We start from the raw sequence: 19,546 nt of genomic DNA, 5'->3' as shown, positions 1-19,546 counted from the left end.
TCTCCTGTTATACTCATTTTCAGCTGATGAAACAGACAATAAAAGTAAACCACTAGGTTTTAAGGTATCTTCTAAATTTGCATGTGTTCAATAAAATCAAATAAAGTTAAAAAAGAAAAGTAAACTAATGTTAACAAAGATCACTAGATAGCATTCCAAGTTAATGTTTCCCTGAGTTTAAAACATAAAATGGGTATGGAGGGATAATCTTGAGATGGAAGTATTTTTTTAAAGTTTGGGATTTTCAGTAGCATAAAATAGATAATAAAATAGGGTGTCAAATATACAGTTGTATAATTAGCATCATGAAGTAATAAGGTAAGCATTCATCATACAGGTGACTCACAAAACAAATTAATGATTAACAATGGACATCTGTAATTAGAAATGACATTTTAAAAACTAGTATGTTTTTAAACTCTCCTCCAACACACATACAAAGCCAATATGGTTCTCAATGCAGATGTTTTACTTTGAGGACACTAACAAAGGTATTTGAATCACATCTGCAGAATACTTGGAATACTGAGTAAATCATGAAAAGTAATGTAGGGAGACATTCTAACTACTTGTAAAGCATTCAGTAATGATGCTCATCATGTTTTATGGTATTTAGATCAATTCAGAATGAAAAGTACAATAGCTATTCTCCAATCCTGAGACACAGCAATGTAAAACTCCATTTTGTGCAAGGTTCTTACCACTAACAAGGCACTATCATCAGTGTGCTGAGACCTTCTGGATGGGAAGGGACACTGGAGAGGTGGAGAAAAATGAAGCAGTGTCAAAACCAAGCTATGCACACACACGACAAATTTCACAAATACACATGCAGAGAGACATATTAACACAAACTTGTAAAGATGCCAACATACAGGACCACATTCACAATCATTCAGAATTCATGCATCATAACAGCTAGTAAGCTGTGAGTAATGATTTTCTCCTAAAGAGCTTAAACAATTTCAAGTATGATTTTATCGCCTAAAAACTTTCTAAAGTGAAGAGGGAACAGGAAATTATTCTCTGTTCTAAGAAGAGAAAGCTGAAGTACGGATGTAGCAATAACGTAAAGAATTTCTGGTTATTTAGTGAGCTAGTGATAAATTCAAAACAATAAACCCAAGAGTGATGCCTCATATTCCAAGCATCTCTTCACTACCTTTCAAGACAAAACAACGGTACAACTGGAAATTTTAAACTGCACATGTCATTTTCCTGAAGAGCTTTAGTTTTATATAATGAATTACTCCAGAAGGATCATTAAGAAGGAAATGTTTGGGTAAAAAAGGAAGAGTATATTAACTTATCAAATTCTGACTCTCAAAGGTTTGTACAGTTATTACCATGAGAAGAAAAGACAATTGAAAATTCTTGAGTGAATCTTTCAGGTGTTACCAATGCCCAAGTTCTCAAATAAATGAACAAAAATAGTTATTATATGTCTAATAAAAATTTAAAAACTTTATAATGGATAATTTAAAACATTTCCAATATATTTTACCAATCTAGAAACACTTGTGCTACAAAAACACTGTGCTGAAAACTGATGCTTATATAGTCCCATGTGTTAGGTTTTCAAATAACTTATTTTACAAAGAACAAAGTCATCATTCACATGAAAAAACACATTAATGCATTCTTAAGGAAGTGGTGATCATAAAACCAAAAAATAAAAAGGCAAAGACAAAGGAAAATAGCTAACAAAAAAGCCAATTACAAGAAAAATACTCATTTAGTAAGCATCAGTTTAGCAGATCAAAACAGGTGCATAGATTTTTAAAAAGGTTAATAAGCAATTAATCTTACATGTCAATTTGTAATGCAAATGTATAACTTATGATAAAATTAATGTGTACAAAGTATAACCAATAACATACACACTTAGGAAATGAGCTCCGAAGTGGAAATACTATGTAGCGCTTTTGGTTTAATACTGACACCAATCACCTGTGTTAGATACAGATCTCAGGACCACCTCTCATCACACAGTAGCTTTGAAAATGGATGAGGGAGATGATATCTCTGCTGGGGATGCAAGGAGGGTAATAACCTCCAGATGGATATGTATAAATTAAAAAAAAATCGTGATCTATAGGTTGTGATAAACTTCCTGGCCCGTGTCTTTTTCTCCCTAGTAAGTAGATTTTTATGAAGGGAAAAAAGAAAATGGCAATAATTTGATCACTGAAAACATATGATAACCACATGCAAACTATTTCATTTTCATTGCAGTAATAAAAAATTTCAAAGAAAGGTGATTATATAAACTTACCTCACCAACTAAGGGGGTGTGTTGTTTTTGTGGACTTTGCGATGCTTTTTGCTATATACCCCACAAGAAAGGAAAGTTGGTTAGAATTTGGAACATTGGAAATGAAAAATTCTATTTATTAAGTAACCATTCACATTAATTTCTGTATCTCTTATGTATGACACTTTTCTAAATTAACTGGTTACTAGATGCCACCCTTTCCTTAAGTAGCTTATATTTTAAATGCGGAAAAGCAGTAAGCTGATATACAGTACTCTTCTGTGTATACAAGCATCTATAAAGAGAACATTTTAAAAACTATGCTTTTTAAAATATGTACATGGATAACATATTCACAGAGTAGTGATCTCTCACTAAATTCTCTCAATGAAATCATCTTTCTTTCTCTAATGGCTTCAAATATTACACCAATGCTAACAGCTTTAGCTCTCTCCCATCAGCCAAATTTCAGGCTTGTATTTTCAAATGTTTGTGGAAACTGTCTACCTGGAAACCCCACTGTCATCTTACGTTCAACATAATCAAAAAAACCCTTCCATTTCTCGTAATAACTGGCTCTTTCATTTAACTTGATAATTTCTATTATTACATCAATTAATAATCTCACAATATCTGCACTGTGTTTTATAATGTGTTCCTATACACAGTATCTCAAGTGATTCTTACTCTGTGAGATAAACACCATAATCATATTCTTTAAAGACGAAAAAATTGAGGATAGAGAGTTTATATGGTCTGTGCAAGGTCACAAAGTAAGCAGCAGAACTCAGATTTGCACCTATGTCTTCTAACTCTAAATCTGACCTTCTTTCCACAAAGCTAATTCCCATTAAAACCATTCTTGTAGCCTCGAAATCTTGCTTTGGAACCTTTTTTTCCCCATTCATTGTCAATAATTTTTCAACATTCACTACACATCTATGTATAGGACATAATGATGCTGCTTCTAAAAACTCTTACTGTTATTTTATAAAACCCTTTGTGGTACCAAAGGGTGTAGCACATACCATACTAATAAAAGTACTAGGTGCAGCCACAATTATTCTGAAATAGCTGATATTTAACTGTTAAATATTACACAGATAAGGAAATTAAAGGCATAGAATGGCTCTGTAACTTTCCAAAAGTCAACCATATACCTAGTAGGAAAGTTAGATTCAAATTCAGATATTTCTGATACAGGACCTTACCACTGGACAACACTGCTTTTCCTTAGGAAACTTAGAGATTGTCTAGTTGTATGCCTTCATCTAATTCCTGCAATTACTCTCTATTTCATTTTCTTTCTTTCCTCATCTTTTAATATATTCTAACATGAGATTAGTTTCTCAGAAGTATCTTCCCTCTCATATTTTTCTCCTGCTTAAGAACTAAAATGGCTCTTGTCTGCCTAACTGTTCAAGATCAAACTCTAATTTGACCTTTAATCAAGGCTATCTACAATGTAATTATCTCTTACTAATTATGCTACTTCTACATAAGGCAAGCTAAATGAGTTATTTCATATAAAATGCATAGAACAACACTTAGGACATAATATGTGTTAGCCATTATCATCAACTGAGAGTCAGTATAGCATTCTGGTCATAGACCACGGATTTGAGTCAGCCTGTCTCCCTTTCTTTTTTCCTTCCAGTTTTATTGAGATGTAAGAATCTGCCTGCAATGTGGGAGACCTGGGTTCGATCACTGGGTTGGGAAGATCCCCTGGAGGGGATGGCAACCCCCTCCAGTATTCTTGCTTGGAGAATGCCCAAGGACAGAGGAGGTTGATGTGCTACAGTCCATGGGGTCGCAAAGTGTCGGACACAACTTGAGCGACTAAGCACATAATTCACACATAGCGTTGTATCAGTTTAAGGCGGAGAGCACCATGATCTGATTTACAGAAGTCATGAAATGATTACCATAGTAAGTTTAATGGATATTTACCATCTCATACAGATTCAAAATAAAAGAAAAAAAATGATGAAATGATGAACTCTTAGGATTTACCTTCTTAACAACTTTCACACTTAATACATATGCTGTATTAATGTATTACATCTCTAATTCTTATTTATCTTATGACTGGAAGTTTGTACCTTTTAGATACCTTCATCAAATTCCCCCTCCCCCATGCCATGCCTCTGGTAATCACAATTCTGACCTCTTTTTCTATGAGTTTGTCTGTTTTTGAAGTATAACTGATCAACAACACTATATTAGTTCCTGGTACACAATATAATGATTTGATATTTCTATATCAAAGTGATCACCATGGTAAGTCTAGTTACCATCAAGAATTTTTTTTTTTTAAAGAAACTATTTATTTTCCATCCGCTTCATTTCCATTTTCTATTCAGTCTGTCTTGATTAGAATCTTTGCTCTGCCACTTACTAGCTGAGTATTTAACCTTAGGAAAACTCTTATCCTCTCTGGGTGTCAAATATCATCATTGCAGGCTTCATACATTTGGAAAAAATGTAAGAATTTATTATGTGTATGGTAGTTAAAGAAGATACACTTTGGCTAGAGTTATGAAACAAGAGAAAGCAATGAGACAATGAGTGATTCATCTGTTCAATCATTTAAAAAGTATTTACTGAGCTTTACTGTTGGCTAAGGCATGGTTAGACCTAGGGAAACATCAGTGAATAAACATGATAGAAAGAACACGTCCCCTTCTTCATGGAGTTTACAGACAAATGGGAGAGACAAATACATACATATGGGCCACACCACTAGGCTTGTGGGATTTTAGTTCCCTGACCAGGAATCCAACCAGGGTCTGTGGCAGTGAGAGCTTAGAGTCCTAACCACTGGACCACCAGGGAATTCTTGGGAGAGACATATATTAAACATGCAAAAATATAAATAATTATTTTAAAAGGAAAAAAAAAAAAATCTAAGGTGATTGCAGAACAAAAAGATGTAAGTAAAACAGGCCAAAAAAGTGAACCAGATTTAGAGACAACTACAGAGTCTGTTTAAAACAGAAGTATTAATAAGGATTATTAACTGAGTAGGTGGGAAGAAAACAGAAAGGAAAGAACCTAAGATGACTAAAGTATTAAGCCTGTGAGCCTTGAAAATTTTTGAGGTAAGGAAGTTAGTGACAGGTTCAGATAACAATAGTTTAAATCTTCATGGTACTTTACAGTTTACACAGCATTTTCACTTTCAGCTCATTAAGAGTAAGAGACTGTCACTGTCCTAAAAGCAAGATCAATCACTTCTGATTATCCTCAAGCCTATCCACCTTTGAGGACAATTAATCTAATCACAAAAGGAGACAGTTATACTATTTACTCAAGAATTCTTATGATTATCAATTTTTTTTCCCCATGAAGGCAATAAAGCCTGACAGCCTCTGTGAAACAAATATGCACTTAATTCTAAGAAGGTTTAGGAGCACCATTCAAAGAATCCGAAGAACTCACCTTGACAAAGTCCAGGACAGCATCTCTCTGAATCTGCTTGGTCCTTATTTTCTCTTCCTCATACTGGAGGGCAGCAAGTTGTGCCTCTCTCCGAGTACGTTCTACTAATTGTTCTCTTCTCCGATGAAGTTCCAGGTCTGTCTGTGAAAACTGGAACAAGAGGATCATTTTGCATATGCAAGCAGGGATAAAGATCAACTTACAAATATTCTTTATCAATTTTGGGAAACTACTGCTGACCCAAGCAATTTTTACTTTGCATTTACTGAGCATTTCTTCAGATGTGCTTATTGCTAATTTTTTCCCATTTCTGCACTGTGTTCTTATATGTACTATAAAGACTTATTTTCTCTCTGGTGTCTAAAACATTGCTACTCCTATCAGGTGCACATATTATATTAATTGTAGATTGAAGACACAGGTAATAAAATTTATAGATGTTTGGGAATTAACTGCAATTTAAGTATTATAAAAGAAGAAAATCATCTTAATTTAAAAAGAACTGGAAATTTTTTTTTTTACCTGATTGTGACTTGGTGATAGTGATAAGAGAGAAGATGGCTCAGCTGGAACCCTGATCCAAAAAGGAAAAATAGAAAAGAAAAAACTCTCTGATAAGACAGATAAATAAAAGATAAGTGGAATTTTACTGTTAATGTAGCTTTCTATTAATCAGCAGGCAAACTGGTCAACATTGAAAGACCAACTGCATTTTATAAACTTGAGCCCAAGTCATTAAATTAAGCTACAGGAACACCTGATGTCTCCAACTCATGTTTCATGTGATGATATCACTGATCAAGCTATACATAGCGAACAACTGTCTATGTCAGCCAGTGCTGATGATAGTTATTTGAGATCACTTTTCAAATAGTATTGTTTCTTTATAGCTCACAGAACTACATCTTCTTTATTACTAGGACTGAAACAAGATCATGTACATAGAGATGGTTTATACACAAAGCCACTTTATCAACACAATTCTGGAATACTACAGAACCTGTAACTTTATGTGTAGAGCACATCTACTCCCATTTTTAACTGAAGAGCAATTTTAGTACTAAAACTGAAGATTTTGTTGATTTTTATCTTTAAGAAAAATATGAAACCTGATTTGATGCTTAAAAAAAAACAGTAAAATTTGCTTTTCAGTTTTATCAGTGTTAATTCTTATATTTTGGTTTATTTATTTCCTGTTGTATTTCCTAAAGTTTAAAAATATAGTATGTAAGAAAACAAAAACTTAAGCTAGTCTATTGTTCTTTCATGCTATATTTTTTTCTCATATTGGTTCCAAATCTTTGAAGTATTCACAAATTTTTTTTTAATTTCTAGGCATTAAAAAAACTTTTGACAGAATAAATTGTTTATAATTTTTAAAAGTAACAGAATAAATTACTTAATGGCTACCAAATAAATTACTTAATAACTTCCTATACAATATTTAAAATAATGTTAAAGGTAGAGATTTAAAACTTCCTTAACTTTCTATTAATCCTCACCAACTTTTATCCTAGCACGCCTAAACAGAGCATACTCAGTCACAGTCTTGCAAGAAGAGAGAGGAGTGTATTGGTAGGATAAGATTTTTAACTGGGATATAACCAATAAAGAATGAGAGATGAGTGACTCCAGGACCATGTACTAGAATAACTAGCATTAAGTACAAGTTTGTCCCAAATTACCAACTTCACTGTTAACATTTCTTAAAGCTTTTATTGGCCATCTATAAACTATACCAGAAAGGATCATATAAAACCATCTCAAGTGGGTGTATGTGCCCTGATTTGAACATTTTTCTTTAATGCTTTTTAAGCAAAACTTTTTAATATACATCTTCTTTATATCCTCATTTTTACACCAAGCCTCTTTAAAAGTTGGTTGAATTCACTGTTTCCACTTCATCTCATCCCATTTTAGTTTGAACCCACTCCAGTCTGGATCTGTCCTCACAACTTCACTGAAACTGCTCTCTTCAATTTGGGGGATTTACATGTCCAAATCCAATAGTTATTCTCAGCCCTCACCTTCCTGAACCTATCAGCAGTATGTGAGATTTGCTTCTCTCTCTCCCCACATGTCTTGAGAATGTCTCTTCACTTAGCCTCTGGGACATGACATTCTTTCTCCTATTTCCATAACCATTCCTGCTTGTCTCTACTACCATACCATTGTGATCATTTCACACGCTAGCAAGGTTATGGTCAAAATCCTTTAAGACAGGCTTCAGCAGTATGTGAACTGAGAACTTCCAGATGTACAAGCTAGGTTGTGAAGAGGCAGAGGAACCAGAGATCAAATTGCCAACATCTGCTGGATCAGAGAAAGCAAGGGAATTCTAGAAAAACATTTACTTCTGCTTCACTGACTATACTAAAGCCTTTGACTATGTGGATCAAAACCAATTGTGGGAAATTCTTAAAAGAAATGGGACTACCAGACCACCTTACCTGTTGCCTGAGAAACCTGTATGCAGGTCAAGAAGCAACAGAAATGGACACAGAACAATGGACTGGTTCAAAATTGGAAAAGCTATGTATTGTCATCCTGCTTATTTAACTTATACACAAAGTACGTCACACAAAAAGCTGGGCTGGATGAATCAAAAACTAGAATCAAGACTGCCAGGAGAAATATCAACAATCTCAGACATGCAGATGATACCACTCTAATGGCAGAAAGCGAAGAGACGCTGAAGAGCTTCTTGACGAGGATGAAAGAGGAGAGTGAAAAAGCTGGCTTGAAACTCCACATTTAAAAAACTAAGATCATGGCAACCAGTCCCATTACTTCATTACAAATAGAAAGGGAAAAAGTAGAAGCAGTAACAGATTTTATTTTCTTGGGTTCCAAAATCACTACGGACGATGACTGCAGCCATGAAATTAAAAGATGCTTGCTCGTTGGAAGGAAAGCTACGACAAGCCTAGACAGCATATAAGCAGAGACATCACTTTGCCAACAAAGGTCCGTATAGTCAAAGTTATGGTTTTTCCAGTAGTCATGTACAGATGTGAGAGTCAGACCATAAAGAAGACTGAGTGCCGAAGAACTGATACTTTTGAACTGTGATGCTGGAGAACACTCTTGAGAGTCTCTTGGGCTGCGAGGTCAAACCAATCTATCCTAAAGGAAATCAACCCTGAATATTCACTGAAAGGACTGATGCTAAAGCTGAAGCTCTGATACTCTGGCCACCTGAGGTCAGAGCTGACTCACTGGGAAAGACTGAAGGCAACAGGAGAAGGCAGCAGCAGAGGATGAGATGATTAGATAGCATCACCAACTCAATGGACATGAACTTGAGCAAACTCTAGGAAACAGTGGAGGACAGAGGACCCTGGTGTGCTGCAGGCTATAGGGTCGCAAAGAGATGGACACAACTTAGCGACTGAACAATAAAAACAAACAATCTAGTTTTTTGTTTAAGCCTTAATTCTCTCCCCTTCACTCTAAATTTATCTATCTAGACCTGCTTACTTGGTAACACCACTGAATTTCTAGCAGCATCTCAAGTAGAACATAACCACAACTTAATTTTCATCTCACTCTTCAAAACTGTTCTGCCTTATTTACACTCCTTAGTGTTCCTTGGGAGAAGGCAATGGCAACCCTCTCCAGTATTCTTGCCTGGAAAATCCCATGGACGGAGTAGCCTGGTAGGCTGCAGTCCATGGGGCTGCACAGAGTCAGACACGACTGAAGCGACTCAGCAGCAGCAGTGTTCCTTGAACATACTAAGTATGTTCCTCTATCATGGCTTCTGCTTAGACTGTTCCTCCCCTAGATAGCCAGAATCCTTGATCCCTCTCTTTGGGGTTTTGATCAAAATATCATTACCTCATAAAATTGCTCTTGCTTTCCCCTCAAACTGACTCAGTATTAACTCTTTCATCCTGCTTTATTTTTCTTTGTAGCACTGAGCAGAACCTGACAAGTATTTGTTACATATATTTGTCTGTTATTGCGTTGTTAAAGGTTAACTACGTGATATCAGGGACCTAGAACATAACCAGACTATGCTGGTTATGAAGACTATGCTCAAGAAATATTGTTTAAACAAATGGCAGGGGTATCTTCCTCTCAAAAATATGGGATATTGATACAAAAATACAGGTTTGTAATTATTCATTTTTAAATCTTGAACTTATTTGAGCTGGGTAAACCAGAACTGTACCTCTGTATGACAGACTCTGAACTGCCCTTCTGCTTTTCTTTGTTCAGGATATCACATTTAATATAGTAGCTTTTCTAGTTTTGTCTATGTAACATGGAAACTAAAAATATCCAGGTACTTCTTTAATACTATACTGCTTCCAGTAGAAATTAACGAACTTCATAGGACGTAGCCTGACATTATCATCTCTCCTGAACTAAAATGCCAATCAGGTTATAAGTGAGCCCTTAAAATTTTTTTTTGATATATAAAATAAATGACAGTTTTGTTATTTTAACTAAAAATTTATTTACTCCCTTTTAGCAAACAGTTATAAAACACTTCCCAATTTATCATAATACTCTTAACATACCTCCTTAACTTTCTTAATCCTCAGGCAGTGTCTGTGTGGGGGGGGGGGAGGGGGAGGGAGGAAGATATGTACATGGTGGGTGATGGGAGGGGAGAATTGGGAGGAAAAAAGCAAACAACTTTTTTCCCATCAGTGACCAACAAGCAAGTAGCAATCTAGAAACTAACTCAATTCCTTTCAGTCTTTGTAACAGAAGATTGATCGACACTTTGTAGGTTAACATATTCCTCAGGCTGGGAAGCCCCAATGGCTCAAGAGGTAAAGATTCTTCCTGCAATGCAAGAGATGCAGGAGCTACAGGTTGGATTCCTGAGTTGGAAAGATCCTCTGAAGAAGGAAATGGCAACCCATTTCAGTATTTTTGCCTGGAAAACTCCATGGACTGAGGAGCCTGGCAGGCTACAGTCCATAGGGTCGTTAAGAGTTGGATATGACTGAGCACACACATGAAGCAATGCAACATTACTCAGGTTACAGGCAAGTCTTGTGAGCCTGAGAGTGGCCAGCCATTCTGAGGTGATTTTGTTTTTCTAGGTTCTAGTTCATGATTCCATTTGAGGAGGATAGAACTCTGAAATTTACAGCTATTTCCCAATACCTAAAAAACTGCTTAGCACATATGAGATATTTAGCAACATGAGGTATGTATTGATCTTAAAGCTCAACTGATGACAGGGATAAAGTATGGAGTTCTTATCCAAAGACTGTATTGATCTAAAGATTTGAAACACCTAGTTAACAGTAATCATTGATTCAGTTTCTAGCACTGTGGCAGGTTACATATTCTGAATGACTCTTCCAATGGAAACAAAAAAACTGTTCAATAAAGTAATCTTTTAAAATGCACTGCTGAAGTGCCGGAAAAAAAAAAAAAAAAAACCTCACAGATTCTAAAAAGAAGTTAAAAAACAGGAACTCTGGATTAAGGTTTGGTAGGCAGATTTTTGGCACTCAAGATCTCCTCCCCCAGAATTACTCCAATAAATACATTACATATCAGAAAAGGACTCTGCAGATGAAATTAAGGTTACTAATTGGTCAACCTTATCCAGGTGGGCCTAGTATAATCATACAAGTCATTAAAACCAGAAGAGGAAGGCAAGAAGAGTTTGTGAGATGTGGCAGAAAGGGAAATCACATTTAAAATGTGAAGATCTGACCTGTCACTGCTGGCTTGAGATGGAGGAAACCATGAACCAAGAAATGTGGGTGGACTCTAGAAGCAAAAAGGACTCCCAGCTAACAGCTAACAAGGTAATGGAGACCTCAATCTACAACTGCATGGAACTGAATTCTGCCAGGAACCTATATGAGGCTGGAAGTGGATTCTCCTCCAGGGTCTCTAGGTAAGACTCTATGCTAGCCAACACCTTGACTTTGGCCTTGTGAGGCCCTAAGCAGAGAACCAAAACAAACCTGCCCAGACTTCTATCTCTCAAAACTATAATATAATAAATAGGTGTGTTTTAAGCAACTAAATTTGTGGTAATTTGTTATATAAGGGTCAGAGACATTACTTTGTCGACAAATGTCCATCTATTCAAAGCTATGGTTTTTCCAGTAGTCATGTATGGATGTGACAGTTGGACTATAAAGAAAGCTGAGCACAGAAGAATTGATGCTTCTGGATGGTGATGCTGGAGAAGACTCTTGAGAGTCCCTTGGACTGCAAGGAAATCAAACCAGTCAATCTTAAAGGAAATCAGTCCTGAATATTCATTCATTGGAAGGACTGATGCTGAAGCTCCAATACTTTGGCCACCTGATGTGAAGAACTGACTCATTGGAAAAGACCCTGATGCTGGGAAAGACTGAAGTCAGGAGGAGAAGAGGACGACAGAGGGTAACATGGTTGGATGGCATCACCAAATTGACGGACATGAGTTTGGGCAAGCTCCAGGAATGGGTGATGGACAGGGAAGCCTGGCGTGCTGCAGTCCATGGGGTCGCAGAGTTGGACGTGACTGAGCGATTAAACCTAACTGAACTGAAGCGTCAAAAAACTAAAACTTTAGTAAGGCAATTGAGCAAAAAGCTGGCTTTCGCCTTGAGGGTGTGTGCCATATCCTGGAGATCCTGAGCTTTACTTATAATGGACACAGAAGATAGGAGGGGCCAAAAATAAAGCAGAGGTCTATCCAACATAGGGAAATGTAACAAGAAATCCCCACATGATACTGGAATCTCGAATAACCACAGTTTCAGTAAAGGGACACATTGGCAACTAACAGGTCATTTTGAGATAAATTTCAAAGACATGAAATGTGTCTAAATCTTCATGAACTAACTAACAAGATTTAAAAAGGCCAAGTTATAAGATTTCTTTCTTTCATTATTCTCCCTACAGTTTCATCTATGGCTCAGCCTTCTAAACAACTTTAATATCCTGTCAAGTATAAGTAAAGAATGATGTATGACACTTTCTACGCAACAAATTTAATGCTACTTAAAAACAGACTTATCAAGCCTACTTTTTTAAGATTTCAAAAAAAAAAAAAAAAAAAGGGAAGCAAAAAAATCAAAGGCTGAGAATTTTTCAACTACTGTGATACAGTTTATGAAAGAAACTTTTTGGAGTTCAAGAATAAGAAGCAGTACTCTTGAGAAAAAAAAAAAAGGCAGCAGCAGCGGTATTCTAAATGATCAAGCTAATTTTAGAAATATCCTGTGAGGCAGTAATTATAGATAAAAGATTACTTCAACTGAGATGGGAATGAAGAATATATTGTTTTCTCTATTGTTCTGTCATCTAATCAAAAGTTTAAGTAAAATCGCTGGACTCCTGAAATTCATGTAGCCCTATTTATGCATAAATCCAGATATATCATTATAAACTTTACTAAGTATCTTCAAATAATTATACAGATAGTGGTTTAGGTAATCTGAATTTAGAATCAGCAAGTCAGTTTTACTTCTTATTTTACAGCACAAAGGTACATTTCATTTAGCTATAAATACATCATATTTAAAACACGTAGTATCTAAACACCTTCATTATACATATATCTACACAAAACCAAAATCATTTCATGCTCTTACTACCGAGTTTTAAGACAGAAACAAATGACTAGCACTGGTTTTTCAAACCTATTTTGATGTGAATATCTTCTCATGTCTTCTGTTTTTTGAAATTCCCTCATGGGTATTGGCTTTAGTGGTGAACCCTAGGCCAAAAACAGAAAAACAGATCAATTTAAGACATGTATCCAGAAAAGTGTAATTACACAGTTCACATTTCAATGGCATTTAGGGATCAGTATATTGTATTACACTAAAAATATTTTAACAAAATCTTGGAATGTGAATTTTCATGTTTAGAAGAATTATAGGCTATATCACTGCTTTGGTAAAGAGAAAACTGTTCACAATCCAAAAACATTTATTTTTAAAAGATGTAGATTTTCTTCTCACTGTATTTTATGATTTATAATGACCATACAGTAATATTTACAAAACAATAAGATGTGAAAGTTGGAAAGAATCTTAGAGGTCATTGAGCACAAATTCTCCTCTAGAACAGGAACTCCTACTGATCCTATCCTGACTTTTACTCAGCCTCTCTTGACTATTCCTGGTAACAGGAAGTTCACCGGGGAGATTACATTTCTTTACTTCATCATCATTATAAATTGTACTTATGTTAGACAAATAGTCCTGGGGATGCTAGTAGAATATCAAGATAAAAAGTAATTTCTTCCTTTTTCTTTAAATATTTATTTACTTATTTTATTTATTATTTATTTATTTCCCATCCATTTATTATGATGGGTCTTTGCTGCTGCACGCAGGCTTTCTCTACTTGCGGTAAGCGTGGGCTACTCTTTGTTCTACGGTGCGGGTTTCTCATTGAGGTAGCTTCTCTTGTTGCGGAGCACAAGCTCTAGGAGTGCTGGCTTCAGTAGTTGCAGCATATGGGCTCAGTGGTTGTGATGTACTGGCTTAGCTGCTCAGCGACACACGGGATCTTCCTGGACCAGGGATGGAACCAGCGTCCCTTGCACTGCAAGGTGAATTCTTTTTTTTTTTTTGCAAGGTGAATTCTTAATCACTGTACCACCAGGGAAGCTCAAAAGTAATTTCTGTTTATGGTAAAATATGATATTAACTGGGACTTCCCTGGTGACTCAGCGGTAAAGGATCTGCCTGTGATGCAAAAGATGCAGGAGACTCAGGTTCAATCCTTGGATGGGGAAGATCACCTGGAGAAGGGCATGGCAATCCACTCCAGTATTTTTGCCTGGAGAATCCCATTGACAGAGGAGCTTGGGAGGGCACAGTCCACAGGGTCGAAAAGAGTTGGACATGACTGAAGCGACTTGAACACGCACAGCACGATGGTATTAATTAAGGCTTTCCTGCTGGCTTGTGGTAAAGAATCTGCCTGCAATGTAGGAGACCACCTGCAATGTAGGAGATGTAGGTTTGATCTGTGGGTGGGGGAGATCCCCTGGAGAAGGAAATGTCAACCCATTCCAGTATTCTTGTCTGGAAAATCCCATGGATAGAGGAGCCTGGCAGGCTACAACTTAGTGACTAAACAACCACCACCACCATGGTATTAATTAAAAGAGAAACAGTGGCAGATGATAAAGAATCTGCCTGCAATGCAGGAGATTCGGGTTCAATCCCTGGATCAGGAAGATCCCCTGGAGAAGGAAATGGCAACCCACTCCAGTATTCTTGCCTGGAGAATTCCATGGACAGAGGAGCCTGGCAGGCTACAGTCCACGGGATCACAAAGAGCTGAACATGACTGAACGACTAAAACACACATTTATAAACTGAAGGGTAAAGGTCATTTAAAAAAATTACTGATGAAAACTTAACTGGTTTAAGTTATATGGCTTATATACTGAAAAATATAAATCAAAGATAGAGACATCATGTATTCTGTCAAATGAGAATCTATAAAAACAAAATAATCCTACTTGAACACCAAAGAAAATCATCAAAATGGGTATTCTAGAAGGGAAAAAAACCCAACTTATTCCCCCTAAAAATCAACTGTAAAATTATTTACAGTCTATCTCCAAGAAACAGGTACATCACACATAACTAGAAAATCTTAGGTGAATTACTCCAAAGGGCTAAAGCTGATTCCTGTAAAGTGTGGGCGTAAGGATCATACTAAATGAGACACAATTCTAGAATCTGGATGAGAGAATATTTATTCTAATTTTAGTGAATTTGACTTTTTAAAAGTAAACAGAAATCTCTCTTAGTATGCTACCATCAGCGACTTATCACCCAGGTTTTACAATACTGTGATTACCTAAAATTACTGCAAGAGGTACATGAAATTTTCGTGACAAAAATGAATACAACATTAGTTTAATTAAAAAAGTAAATATGTTACAGTCTATAAGCCATACCCCATTTTAAAATAATATTTCTATGCATGTGACAGGTATTATGATAAAACTTAAACAATAGCAGAGCGTTTAAAATCTCAAATAGTTTTTAACAACCCATTTTTAGGCAGTATCCAAGAATATAAAAAAAAATTTCTTCACTGGTTATTAAACCACTTAAAATAATACTGCTTCATTTTATTTTTATATATGGGTGGTGGTTTAGTCACTAAGTCGTGTCCAACTCTTGCGACCCCATGGACTGTAGGCCGCCAGGCTCCTCTGTCCATGGGATTTTCCAGGCAAGAATACTGGAGTGGATTGCCATTTCCTTCTCCAGGGCATCTTCCTGACCCAGGAATTGAACCCAGGTCTCCCGCACTGCAGGCAGACTTTTATATATGCCAAGCTTCAAAAGCCTTATGACACAGAAGTCCTAAAAAGCCTTATGACAGAATCATAAAGACTACTATACATAATAGGTAGATGGAATAAAAAAACAGATTACAAATTAGCCAATATAATGGTTTAAAGAAATGATATTACAATTTTTCACCAGCAGTATAACAGGTATTTTCACTTTTACTAGAAATAGCTCATCTACACAGGATAATTAACCATAAAATAGTCAAAGAGAAAGACTACAAGAAAAGAAAAAGGATTCCCTTTAAGATTATAATGCGGGCGTTGTTAACTTAAATTTTATTGCCAACTAGATGCCCTTTGCTCTAGCAGAAATGCTTATAGTCTGAACCACAAGTAGTTTCATTAATCACCTGTACACATTGCTATCTGTAGGCTGCAGGACTTTGATTCATAGCAATGGATGTTATCGGATGGTTTCATCTTTTGAGATGTCAGTCACCCATAGTCAACCATAGTCCAAAAATATTATATGGAAAATTTCAGAAACAAACAATTTGTAAGTTTTATACTGAATGCTGTTCTAAGCAGTGTGGTAAATCACAAGCTGTCCCACTCCATCCCACCTGGGTTATGAATCATCCCTTTCACCAGGGTATCCTGCCCGTTAGTCAGTTAGTAGCTGGCTCAGTTAAGTTTCTCTCAATTATCAGATTGTCACAGTACAGCAGTGCTTGTGTACAAGTAATCCTATTTTATTAATAATGGCCCCAAGTACAAAAGTAGTAATGGTGGTAATTCAGATATGCCTGAGAAGGTGTAAAATGCTTCGATGAAGTGAAAAGGTGAAAGTTCTTGAATTAATAAGGAAAGAAAAAAATTGTATTCTAAGGTAAGATCTACAGTAAGAACAAAGCTTCCATCTGTGAGGTTGTGAAGAAGGAAAGAGACATTCATGCTAGTTTTGCTACTGCACTTCAAACTGCAAATGTTACACACCCACAGTGTGTGTACATGAATGCTTAGTTAAGATGGGAAAGGCATTAAATTTGTGCAGTGAGATAATGAAGAGAGTGTGAGTGTGCACACATCCAAATTCACATAATTTTTGTTACAGTATACTGTTGCAAATATTTATTAGTTATTATTCTTAATCTCTTACTGTGCCTGATTTATAAATTAAACTTTATCATAGGTGTGTATATATAGGAAAGAACAGTATATATAGAGCTCAGTACCATCCATCCACTGGTGCTCTTGGAATGTATTCCCCTCAAATATGGGATGGGAGGAATAACGTATTTATCAAACTTTAAATACAAGAGTGTCTTTTGAACCAACAAAAAATACTGTGTTCAAAAGTCTTCAGATAGGAAAACCAAGCTTTTTTTTTTTTTTTTAAAGAATGATAATAACACTCTATAACATGTCCCACTTGAAGTGACTATTCGCTATTTCTAAAAGACTAAATACATCATTCTTCAAAAAGGCCCCAAGTGTTTCTCAAATACTCCCTGCTCAGAGTCTGGGACCAATTCCAGACATTAACATCACACACACTGAAGTGGAGCCATTTTATTATGCTGACTAGATACACTGAAGAATGCTATTTCTACTTGAGACCCTTGGGGAACTGGCAGAGACTTCGAAGTGGGCTGAATGCTCATTTGTTTTCTAAGGCAACTCAATGCTCCACTATAACAGACACCCAGGAATTTTAATGGCAAACAATTTATATTCTGTGTGACTTAGCATAAAAGCACCAATATAATTAAGCTCATCATAAAATTCTATGGTTGAGTTAGTATGTTGCTCCAAAAATCTGCTGTTGGTTCAATTCTTAATTACTGACCAAACTATGATTTATCAGTTAATAAAAAAGCATTAAGAATGACAATAAAAAGCATCATATTCCTTTGCATTTTCTTAGGATTTCTCTTCTTTAAAATTCTGAAATCTGTCTTTTTGTTTGAAAAATAAATCTCAACTTTACTTAAGACTACTGTCTGATTTTAAAAACAGTTTGAAAAAGTAAAAAAATTGGAACTAAAGATAATAAAACAAATAATTGAGCCTAAACCAACAAATTACTGATATGACAGAAATTTAGACTATCATAAATTGTGTTTACTAGGGGATGGCAACAAATTTAGGTTTAAATGTGTATACTACCTCATGAGAGATTCGCCGTTGTTCAATATACGCCATAAACTGCGAACTGAGGCTGTCCGAGTCCAGGCCCTTGTGTGGTCTCACCTCGTCCTCGTCTTCCTCCGCAGTACAGCTGTCAATGTAGTCAATCTGATCCAGATCATGTTCCACTGTCCACATGACACAAACACACACACACATCAAAAAAAAAATTCAAGTTAGACAGCCAACAAAAAACATTAAATTGCATTCTTTCCTTTTCCTTAATGTTTTCTATTCTGAAAGTGGGAAGAATAAGTTTAAATTACATAAGCCTTTATCATTTAGTCCATGGTCACTCACAAGAACAGGCTAAAGAAAAGCCCTAGTCTTGATTCACTATAAAGAATGCAGTAATTGGTACTAATTAGTAGACTTTAGACCTCTAGTATTTCTTTTTTCTTTGGCTAGCTCTTGACTATTTTAAACAAGTTTGACTCTGTGAGACAAAAAGAGAAAGAATAATTTTTTAATGTTGAAGGGTATATCTTCTTTTAGGTTTTGTTTCATTTTTTTGGATGTTTTAGGTTTGGGGCTTAATCATATCTCTTTGAAGAATTAGGCAGAAAACCTAACGCAATCAACTCTAAATAAAAGTGAAAAGACAGGAGCAAAGACTTGGTGATAAAAAAATAGATACTGATGACTGTTCCCATTATTGTAACTGCTGTCCATTACTAGAAAAAAAGATTTTCCTATTTAGAAAACTATTTTTTACAGGTCAGTATTGCAGGTATGTTGCAGCAGTTTGTGGATGGAAGGGAATCATTTGAGGAATTTTTGCTTCTCAAAATGCTCTGGGGTGAGAAGCACATAAATAAGATTCAGATGCCCTTGAAGAGCACAATTTCAGATGAAAGACAAGGCAGACATCAAGAATACACTGAATTTCTAAAAGAGGTCACACAATGATCACAAAGAGAATCTTTAAAAAGGAGAATACGTCTAAGAAGACCATGGTTAAATCAAGATTAGCAAAGATCAGGCTTCCCCTATGGCTCAGTGGTAAAGAATCTGCCTGTCAATGCAGGAGACACCAGTTTGATCCCTGATCCAGGAATTTCCCACATGCCGTGGAGCAACTAAGCCTGTGCACCAGAACTATTGAGCCTGTACTCTACAGTCCCGGAGCCACAACTACCAGCCCGTTTGCTGCAACTATTGAAGTCTGAGCATCCTAGAGCCCACACTCCGCTATAGGAGAGGCCAGTGCAACAAGAAGCCCACACACTGCAGCTGGAGACTGCAGTGTAAAATGCAGTGTATGATCACTGCAACTAGAGAAAAAGCCCACGCAGTAACCAACACTCAGCACAGCCAAAAAAAAAGAAAAGATTAGCAAATGTCTATTCCAGATAAACTGTCCTTAGTAAAGTTCTCTCCCAAAATAAAATTAAGAGAAAAACATTATATTT

General features: G+C 36.1%; 1 protein-coding gene across 7 annotated transcripts in view; it reads right to left on the bottom strand.

The window, feature by feature from the left end:
- LRCH3 (leucine rich repeats and calponin homology domain containing 3) overlaps positions 1 to 19,546 on the bottom strand; it is a 99,679-nt gene that overhangs the window by 24,567 nt on the left and 55,566 nt on the right. For 4 of the 7 annotated variants that reach the window (XR_009696983.1, XM_061166959.1, XM_061166953.1 and 1 more), the window contains exons 9-14: positions 18,114 to 18,262; positions 13,315 to 13,391; positions 6,221 to 6,272; positions 5,699 to 5,848; positions 2,276 to 2,326; positions 702 to 755 (exon numbers count right to left, since the gene is read on the bottom strand). Coding sequence is in view for 6 of the 7 variants with exons in the window: in XM_061166959.1 (XP_061022942.1) it covers positions 702 to 755; positions 2,276 to 2,326; positions 5,699 to 5,848; positions 6,221 to 6,272; positions 13,315 to 13,391; positions 18,114 to 18,262 (533 nt within the window). In the remaining variant the exon portion in view is untranslated. The remainder of the gene's footprint in view (positions 1 to 701; positions 756 to 2,275; positions 2,327 to 5,698; positions 5,849 to 6,220; positions 6,273 to 13,314; positions 13,392 to 18,113; positions 18,263 to 19,546) is intronic. The other 3 variants (XM_061166955.1, XM_061166957.1, XM_061166958.1) reach the window with 2 other exon arrangements.

This window comes from Dama dama, chromosome 19, assembly GCF_033118175.1.
Source record: "Dama dama isolate Ldn47 chromosome 19, ASM3311817v1, whole genome shotgun sequence".
Classification (NCBI taxonomy): domain Eukaryota; kingdom Metazoa; phylum Chordata; class Mammalia; order Artiodactyla; family Cervidae; genus Dama; species Dama dama.
This window is presented reverse-complemented; position numbering and strand designations above follow the sequence as displayed.